The 10,340-nt window shown below is 45.4% G+C and overlaps 1 protein-coding gene across 1 annotated transcript; it reads left to right on the plus strand.

Moving 5' to 3' along the window:
• Positions 1-782: 782 nt before the first annotated feature.
• On the plus strand, positions 783-8,237 carry LHX8 (LIM homeobox 8; the record flags this gene model as incomplete). The annotated part of the gene is made up of 6 exons (XM_010292005.1): positions 783-944; positions 2,161-2,381; positions 2,850-2,953; positions 5,876-5,971; positions 6,811-6,994; positions 7,638-8,237. Coding segments are annotated over 6 exons (844 nt in total), but the record flags the coding sequence as incomplete, so codon positions are not given.
• Between the last annotated feature and the right edge of the window lie 2,103 nt (positions 8,238-10,340).

Below are 10,340 nucleotides of genomic sequence, written 5' to 3' on the forward strand. Positions count from 1 at the left end.
TACTTCATTTTTGTCACTGGGAGTCTTGTGTTTTCAAATTATTTAAGTTATTTAGCTGATGTGTGATGCACAATGACTGCGTGACACAGAGTTCTCTTTGTAGAAATGAAAATAATTGCACTCGGTTTATTTGCCCCAAGATTATACGTAGGTTTTCAAAACTGCTGATTTCTACTGCTTTCCATGACTATGTGTAGTTTCACTATGGATATAACCTCTTAAAGAATTGTTGAATTTGCTATTAAAACAACTGCTGATATTTTGAAACTCTGACTCCCTTCACTAACTTTGCTTTAACAGAAATCTGGCAAATGAAGATGTCGTTCATGGTGTGTTTCCATTTGACAGACTTTTTTTTTTTACCCCTTCAATACTTGCATTTTAAAACTTCAAATTGCTTTGCAAAGTTTGTTCTTTGTTAAGGAGGACGTTTTACAGACTGAGAAATAAAAGTATGTAAATTAGTTGCCGTCCTAAGGTCATGCGAGGCCAAAACTTGCTCTGTTACTCTGATGCTATGAGAACAGAACTGGGCACAAAATATCTACGTGGAACTTGAATCTCTTGCTTCCTCTTCTGGTGCTTTTAATTACAAAACCATAAAATCTTATTCTGAAGACCTCCATCAAATTCATTAACCCTTAACATGCATGCAGCTCTATAGGAAAAATATTTTGCCTTGAAGACAAATTTTCTGTGACTCGTGGTACATGTAATTTTTAGCCTTGTCTGTGTGGATGGAAAAAATAGTTTTTTGTAAATACAAAATATAACATTGTCAGCACAAGTGTTGAGCGGTGTTTTGCTTTTGTGTGTTTGCAGGTGAACGACCTCTGCTGGCATGTGCGCTGCCTCTCGTGCAGCGTTTGCCGGACGTCTCTAGGAAGGCACACCAGCTGTTACATCAAAGATAAAGATATCTTCTGCAAACTTGATTATTTCAGGTATATCATACAGGAATGTAATTTTATTAGACAACATGTCACGCTTGCTTGTTGTTTCTCACTTAAACTGCAACTAAAGTGTGCATTTAGGCTCTTTATTCGCTAGGTTTATTTTCAGTAGTTAGACTCTTGACATTTCTTGCGGAGGGACTTGGGGAAACCCCAAGCCTGTCTAGTGTAACGACCTGCTAAGTCTCCCCCTCTGCCCCTCTCTTGTTATGCAGCCTCTGTGGTCAATTTGATTTAGAACACCAAGCGTTCTTCAAGAGTAAGGTCTAATCCTGTAAGGAAGGATATTATTTGTTCGTGCTGGCATGGAAAGTAATCGTGATACAAAAACAGAAAGTAGCAAAAAGTTTTGCTGTTAATTTTGGCATGATTACTAGTACTTCCCCAGACCAGACTATTTATGGGATTCTCACTTGTGTAGTGAATGGATTATATTCTGCTTGTCAGTTTTGACACTCAAAGAAGGGTGGGGGGGCAGGCTGAATACTGTGAACTTCTGGAAAAACAAAGTTTTGTGGGACTTCAAAAAAAGGCCTTATGAATCCGCAAAGATTTCTTTTCAGGACAAATTCTTATCTACATAGTCAGTGTATCTTGGTGGCTAGTTTCCTCTTCAAAGAGAAATATTCTACTGCAGTAATGTAAATACTTGCAGATGTTTGAATTTATTTTGAAGTCATAATGTGGTGATAATTAAGGAAATAACTATGAAGATACAGGTTTTCCCCCTTCTTCTGCTGAAGGGGACTGAATGATTAGTGAAAGATGATGTAGCTAAATATAATAATTCATACTACTGCTAGAGGAATGTGAAATATATTTGAATAATTGGGAGAATTTTGAAGACAAAGTCAGCTGTTTCCATCTCCCACTCACAGCTTTTCAATTATCGTTACAAAAGGAAAGATGAAGAGTTGCAAATTCATGTAGCAGTTAAGATGTTTCCATTTTATTCTTTGCCTTATGAAAATATTAACTTCTGTAGTTTAGTAGCGGTCTTGCTATCGGATACAAACTTTCTGGGTTGTGTTTTTTTTTTTGCAACGAAAACACAATTACGCTGTGCCCCACATCCTTGCGGTCAGCCTGTTTGCTGGGGGTCTCAGCCGCGCTGCGACATCCCGGCTGCCTCTGACCCTCCCGGGGTCACCCTTTTGCCCGAGACGGTGTCCGTGCCTTCACGCTCCTCTTGCCGTTGTTCTTGCAGGCGGTATGGCACCCGCTGCTCCCGCTGCGGGAGGCACATTCATTCTACTGACTGGGTCCGAAGGGCTAAAGGAAACGTCTACCACTTGGCGTGTTTCGCGTGCTTCTCCTGCAAAAGGCAGCTTTCCACTGGAGAGGAGTTTGCGTTGGTTGAAGAGAAGGTCCTTTGTAGAGTACATTACGACTGCATGTTGGACAATCTGAAAAGAGAAGTTGAAAATGGTAACATACTGCTTTTGTTAAGAGCTATGTTTGTGGTTTAGTTTTAATTAAATTGTTGGGTTTTACTTCATCTTCCTTATTAAGAGGTAATTACCTAGCTTTACTAAGGCTGGAAGCACAGGTTCCTGAATTAAAATAATGTGCAAGTTATTTGATGTTTTAATTTTTTTTAAGTTTGTATAACTTTGTATAACTTGTTTTCTATCCTAAGGAAAAGAAAGCAAGAGCGTATCTAGTTGATAAAATATCACGCTGGATCTATTCCTTCCCTTGCTTGCAAGGGAGTCGTTTGGGGTGTAATGAGTAATGGTGCCAGATCAATTTAACTTTGAACAGAATATGTCTTTTTTTAAAGCTGAAATTCAGCTGGCCAAGTACTGTCGGTCATTGTTGGAGGACAGTCTGACTTACGAATAAGATGGTTTTGAATGGTTAGCAGACGGTGTTGTTTTCTTTTTAATGCTTCAGGTAATGGGATTAGTGTGGAAGGAGCATTACTAACAGAACAAGATGTTAATCATCCAAAACCAGCAAAAAGAGCTCGGACCAGCTTCACAGCAGATCAACTCCAGGTAGAGGCAGCGCTAAAAACTTGCCTAGCTCAGGTTTGTGCAGGACATGGGTGCTGAACTGATAGGAAATCAGATGCATATGATGGGGGGGAGGAAGCTTGCATGCTTTAAACTATTTCATAAACTATCAAGACACAGCATGTTTCTGGAATTGTTTGTTAGCTTCAGCAGTTTAATATGAAATAGTTACTCTTCAAGCTTTTTATTTCCCTGGGGGCAGCTAGTAATTCTGCAGAGTGGAAACAAAAAGGTTGTTCTATTTTGATTGCTCGATGAAATCTATTTAATCAGGCATTTACATCGCTACACATAATAAAGACAAAATATTTTTAGAACTATGTAATGTGAAGGGTTGTACTAAAGCTGGGCACCGTGTATGACTTCGAGACACTGACAGGATAGAAGTTTGAACTTTCCTGTAATGCACAACGAGGGCTGCAAAAGATTTTGTTCTCAAAACAGGTAAGTATCGTGGGCTCCTGCTTATATTCACGGGCGCACAGGCTGACTCCCGTGTTCTAATGACTGTTCCTTTTTGGCTTTGGTTTGTAGGGAAGACAGGGAGTATTTGCACATTTATTTCTTGATTGCCCTTTTTCCTCCTGTGAGGATTCTCCTCAATACTTGCTTTTTAGGTCACATGTCATAGTCTTGGCTGTACTTCTGTACACCAGGAAGAGCGACTATCAACAGAGACTCATCTTTACTTGTCTTCCTTATCTTCTTCTCCTTTTCCCAGCCCTTCCAAAATGCTTCATGTGCTGATTTCCTCGCCGTGTCTTTGAGCTTTGCCTGTTAAAAAAAATACTGAAGTCATGATAGACTTGGTGTCGTATTTCAAGACCTGGCTTCAGTATTTAATGCTGCACATTTTAGGGGAAAAACCCCACGTTTTTCATAGAGCCAGGTGGAGTGAAATATAGGGAAAGTGCATTTGAAGTACTTGGCAGTAATTCTAATACTGTCTGATTTGTTCTTGAACCTGCGTTCTTGAAGAATGATTTTTCCAATATCCCTAGCTCAGCCACTAGTTCTAGGCCTTTCCATGGTCAGGACTAAGGGAAGCGAGCGCTAGGAAGCCTGGAAGTGCCAAACCGAAACCCCTCCTGCAGGGTCAAGCCTGCCCTGAAGGACGAGGGAGGGGCATGGCCTGCTGCCTGCTCTGCTTTCAAGGCTTCTTGTCGTGTGTTGCTCCCTTGGCAAGAGCTAGCACTGGACGGCCTCGAATACGGGTTATTTCACCCGCTGGATCTCCGCTTAAGTTCGCTTTCTAGGCAAAACCACCATGAGGAGGGCTGCTCCTGTGAAACGGGTAGTGGTGAGACCAGATTGTAAAGGTTTCAAGCTGTAGCGGGAAGGAAGCCGCGGCTTTCTACCCAACGCTACCCATGCGTCCCTGCTTTCCGTTTGTAACGTGTCTTGGAAATTCCGGTTGCACGTGGTCGCTGCACCATTTGTTTTCTGCTGTCTCCGTCGGAGTTCCCTTCTGTTGGCCTGTCCTCCTCTTGTTTGTGGTGAAAGCAGTTGAGAAAAACTAAAGCCGAGGTGTAATAACGCATGCGAGGCGTTTAGGAGGTGCTGTGTAACATGGCATGTGGCTGGCCAAAGCTCGTTTGCTACTTCAGCCGTGACTGGAGGCAGAGTGTGGTGTTAGAACAAAACGAGCGTGTTAGCAATGATTTGGCAAGGGCTCAGACCTCTGTGAAAGGGGACTTTCTTTGCCAGCAGTCGCTGGATGGGAGACAGGCCCGGCCGCATTCAGGGCTTCTTCCTCTCTGCTGCCAGCGAAGCTGCCGTGTTCCCCTCTTTTCCCGATTCGAATAGTTTGTAACCTACTCCAGCAGGTGTCTGAGGTCTTAGTGCCGCTCGTTAGTTAATGACCCTTGCTGTCTGCTCGGCGCATCTGCCTCCGTGCCTGTCCTTGATGCTGGTGTAAGACTTTACTTCAGGGAGAGAAGCATCAGAGGGATGTAGTAACGTACCTCGTGAAGCGCTTGTAGGAAAGGATGTCCGTGCTTTTTGACGCCTTTGTATGAAACAGTAGGAAGGTTAAATAGTTTCAACGTTTCTGAATGTGAAGTAGTCTGAATCTTCAAAGATAAAGCCAGGCAGAATTTGCAGACCATCAAGGGACAAAATCCAGAAACGAGAACCTACGGTTTATGAAGTGGCTGAAGATGCCCTGCAGAAATCCATGGAGCCTCACTTTCTTAAATAAGGTAAACTCCGACAGGCTCTACAGCTGGCCAGGGTGCAGGCCGCACTGACATCTGCTTCCCCCCGAAATGCAATCCGTATCCTAATGGCAGGCGTTCGCTTCAGTTTTCCGTGACACGATGAGCGCGGGTCAGCCGAGGCGCCCGGTGTTCCTCGTGTCACTTCCGGGTGCGGGAGCACGAGGCGCTTTCCCGGTTGCCTGCATCCTCCGCGCAGCTGGGACGAGGCTTCAGATGCTCCGCGTAATGCAGGATGGAGACAGCGACTGACGAGTTCGGAGAGGCGGATCCAGGTTCTTTCCTTCCTTACGCTGCGCGCCGTGGCCTGCGGCTACAGACGCGTTCTTTATCAAGCGTGCTTGAACTGCTTGGCGGGGGATGTTCTCCCACAGTCCTCTCGGTGCGAGCAATCATAACGGAGCAGCTTCTCCACTTCGTACTACTGCCAAGCAGAATTAATTTCTCTCATTTCTGGTAAATGTCTCTGGTCAGTTAAGCACAGTAAAGGGCTGGTATTTTGGCTTTGGGTTTTTTTTGTGGTTTGGGGGGGTTTTCCCCCCTTAATGTATTGGGGACTGTCTGGGCATTAGTGACTACAAGTTTCCTAAAAACAGGCAAGGAGTTGGACCGCGGTCTGAGCGGAGTCTCTCGTGCTGCTCTGGGGGCTGCACGCTCTACAGCGCAATCTCTCGCCTTGCCCTTCCAGGTCATGCAAGCACAGTTCGCTCAGGACAACAATCCCGACGCACAGACGCTTCAGAAACTGGCAGAAAGAACAGGCTTGAGCAGGCGCGTCATACAGGTAACTGCTGCGTTGCTGGGCTAACGAAGTCTGGTGCTTATCCGCTGCAAAAGCCTAGTGACAATTTCCTCCACGTAGTTATTCCGAGATGGAAAAAGGTCTAATCTGGCCGTTTTAATGTAACTTCAGACAATATCCTTAGTCAGGAACAGGTCTAGAACGAACACGTTAATTTGGAAAACCAGCCGTATTCCTCTCATGCTTTGTGTGGAGGATTAATAATCTTTCAGGAAGAAACTGCTCAGCCTAAATAGTGTAGAACGGCACTCTTCTGAACGGATTTCTGACTTCGATAGCCTGCTCTTAAGGCCTGCGCTCTTCTTGAAAATGGCTTGTGGTGTGACACGTTAGGAGTAAGGGACTATCTGGTGCTCTGTCCTAGAGAGCAGAGCTAAAATACATGTCTCTGCTGTCCAAAACGGAAACGCAAACTTCGAATCTTTGCTTGAAGATGCCTCTCGGCAAATGTTGTATGCGTGCTCTTTTTTATACACAAATATGAATTTTTATATAACATAAATTATACATTTCTATGTTTATATAAATAAAACCAAGTCTGCGGTTCCCTTGGCTCATTCTGGCCTGGAAGACAGGCAGAGCGTTCCTCCGGAAGCGAGGCGTCTGGCGGCTGCGGTCGAGCCTTAAAGCGGTGGCAGCTCGCGCGCCTCTCGTGGCTCACCGTGGCGAGCGCGTCTGGGTCGGGCTGCCGGCGCTCTGCCGAAGGCCCGAGCAACCAGCTGAACGCGGCCGACGCTGGAGCTCCCGGGGTTTTGTTAGGCTAACACTGGCACGGAACGGGCGCAGTCTCTCACCGTGGTGTACGTCTCCCCCCTTTTCAGGTGTGGTTTCAGAACTGCAGAGCCCGCCATAAGAAACACGTCAGCCCTAATCACTCGTCGAGCGCTCCGGTCACAGCAGCGCAGCCCTCCAGGCTGTCTCCCCCCGTGTTGGAGGAAATGGCCTACTCTGCGTACGCGCCCCCGGACGGGAGCATGCTGAGCGCCCTGCACAGCTACATGGACGGTAGGTAAGGTACCGATAAAGAAACTTAACGGATTTTTGGCTGGTAGTGGTCGTTACAGAACATCTTGGCGAAGCGCGGGCGGCCAGGACGCCGTTAAGAAGGGTGCCTCTTCAGGCAGTAGCCCTTCGCTGTAAGAGCGTAGCTGAAGGTCTGGGTATGACAACCGCTTCTTGTGCGTCCTCCAAACTATCAACACTAGTAATAAGAAATCAAACGTTTTTTAAACACCCGTGCCACGTTTTTAACAATACGTAATTTTAATGAAAGCCGTTTACCGCCCGCTCCCCCACTCTTACCCCACGGGCTGAAGATACGCTCGGTCCAGCAGCTTCACTGAACGTTTAGGCTCCCTGACAGCAACGTGTCGGGGGGGTGTTTTAGTTCACTGCGTCTCTCGTGACCCAGCGAGTCAACAACTTGGGCTCGCACTCGTGATGGAAGACTGGAGGCTTCGGGAGAACGAGGCTGAGCCGTGCGTGCGGCCGGAGCTGCTGTCTCTCGGAGCGGCGGCGGGCGGGGGAGAACGGCGCACGCTGCCGTGGCGGGGGCTGGTGAACCGTGATGTCCCAATGCGATTTATAAGCTTATCATCTCTCTCTGCCTCCCGTGGAGTTGACCAGTAAATATTTCTGTCTTTTGTAGCTCATTCACCGACAGCCCTTGGACTCCAGCCTTTGCTACCCCACTCAATGACACAGCTGCCAATAAGTCACACCTAATTCCTTTCGGTCAGGGATAGAAGCTATTAAGGATGTAACCTGAAGTCATGGCGTGTTAAAAATATCATTGGAAAGACATTAATGTTAACTTTTTATTTAACATCTAAAGCATTTTCGAGATCATTTTTGCTGCCCAGGTATGTAAGTACATTTAGCCTGCAAGACACTTTTATGGATTCCGCATAAATAACGATTACATTGTTTACAAGCCTTATTAAACACCTTTTTGTATTGTCTGGAAGTAGTCCACTCTAGTTATGTGTGTGTTAATTTATTTGTCATCAAAAGAGCACTTTGCCTAAAAGAAAGGACTGACAATTGTGCAAAATGTTTACAATTCTCTGTGAAATTGTAGTTTATCATTAGTTTGTATCTGTAAGTTATTGCTAAAAGTATTACCTGTATTTGAGTTGTACACAGCCTATATGTTAAAGCTTATTTCTGTGAGTTTACAAAAATAAATTTTGGTTGCAAATATTTTCAAAATGAACCGAATAAAGTTTCTGCCATAGCATGCTCAGCACAAACGTTGCTGTTTATGGCTGAACTGTGATCATTTGTGAAGCGCTTAACCCGAATCTTCAATTTTAAGAGCAGGTCCGAGTGCGCCTAGGCACACTACACCAAACTCAGGCGTGTTCATATCTGTCTCAATTGATTTTGAAAATCCTTTAACGGGCCGAGATGGGTCTTGAAACACTCTGCATAGGTACTTTTTTAAAGTAAGTATATGCAAACCAGTGCTGCTGCTGAGGGTGGGGCGCATGCCCGCGGGGTGAGGGGAAGGGTGGATGTGTCAGATGGGTTTTTAACTGTGATTTCAGTCAGCAAGTGGAAAACGTTGCAAGTCTTTACTACTTCAGCTTCTGGTTTTGTCAGTGGCTTTATCTCGCAATTTTGTGAAGCAGGATGGCAAGCAATATGCAGTACTTAAACAGTCATCGTTTTTAAAGTAAAGGCTAGTTCAGTGTTTTAGCTGACCTGTGTCAAAGTGCATATGAACAGGGACTGGAATTCAGTCAAATGCACAGAAGTCTACTGTGTTTTAAACTGGTAATGTGCTTTAAAGACTTAATTGCAAAGCATGTTTGGATACACTGATTTGATGGACAAAGGCTAGTGTGTACTATCAATTCAACTGATTTTTGTCTTCACAGTCTAGTTTCCTTCAAGGATTTAAGACAGGTAGATCCCATGTGCACACCTAAACTTTACTTGCGTCAGAAGGAAATCGTACTTTTGAAGGTGTGTGTGTCCGTGTCCTTTTTTTCTCTCCCAACTATGAGTTAGTGACTCTCTGAAATTTCTTAACTGTCCTGGTCAAATCATTTCAGTGTGGAAAAGGTAGTGTTCTGCCTGCCACCAGGGAAAGATGATGGCTTTTGAGAGCGTGAGTTTAATGGCAAGCTCTGACTTACTCAGGTTCCGTAAATTCAAAGTTGTCACCGTTTCAAGCGCTACTCACAGATGCCTGAGCTAATCTGCGTAGCAAAAGCAGTCTCTGCGCTGGCACAGTGGCTTAGGCTAATATCAGCCTGCCATGTGTTTTCACAAGAAAAGTCTAAAGTCGTGGGGTGTTGTGGAACATGCCAGACTTCACGTTTTATTCTAACGTGTGTAACTTCTTGGTGAGGCGCTCTGGGTGGAACGCCGAGCTTGGAATGTCGTTCTCACACCTGAGCTCCACGGACCTGCGTGCGCATCGCAGGCAAACTGGCTCTTGTGCGTTTGGGTCCGATTCGCAAGTGGGACGGCTTTACTGATGAAGTTTTACAAGTTGAATGCTAAATAATGCTAATTTAGATCTTAACGTAACTTGGCAATTTAAAATACTATTCAGTTGTCTTGTTTTAAAATGCAACTTGACTGGAGTCAAGTCCCTTTAAAGAAAAGTAATTATTCACTTTAATTTGAAGGACTAAGCGGCTTCAGGTTGCCTGAAACAAAGTAAGTCTAAGCTTATTTATGAAATGCCCCGTTCAGTTCAGTTCTGAAGTCAGCGCAGGATTAAAGTAAACGGTGAGCAGTTTTCCCATTTCCCTACGAAAATAGGAAGCGGGAGCATTCATCTTTTGCTACTGAAAATGCTTGAGCAGCGCTTTGTAAGCACAGCTGGGGAAAGGCAGTGTTGAAAAGGGGAAGGTCCAGCAGAGGATCTGGGCTTTTGAGCTGTCCCTGGGGGCTGCGGGGCGAAGCGGAGGGACAGGCGAGGGCAGCCCCCCTCGCCCGGGGCTGTTGCCGTCGCCTGACGTGTAGGCACGAACGCTTGTCGTCTTGTAGGGCTCGTGCGCTGCTTGTGACTTTGCTGCTGAGCTCTGCTGGCCCTGGAGCCATCCCTACCGCTGCCTGTAGAAGAGTAACTTGGATATTGCCCACTGAGGAAATTCACGGGATCTCTTCGTGTGAAGAGAACACAGCTGTGGGAACGTGCAGTATGCTGAATCAGCACCTTTTAGACTGCGCAGGTTCAACCCAAAACTGAAACGTATGCAACTAGCGTATGAAATAAATCGGTCATAACACCTTGCTTAAGTGACCTATCTTGAACAGGGAACAGGCAGAGCTCTGCCTACTGCTCTGCTGCGTGGATGCTTTTGCGGAAAACCGTATTTGTAATACACTCTTT

Source organism: Phaethon lepturus, unplaced genomic scaffold (genome assembly GCF_000687285.1).
Source record: "Phaethon lepturus isolate BGI_N335 unplaced genomic scaffold, ASM68728v1 scaffold47647, whole genome shotgun sequence".
Lineage (NCBI taxonomy): Eukaryota > Metazoa > Chordata > Aves > Phaethontiformes > Phaethontidae > Phaethon > Phaethon lepturus.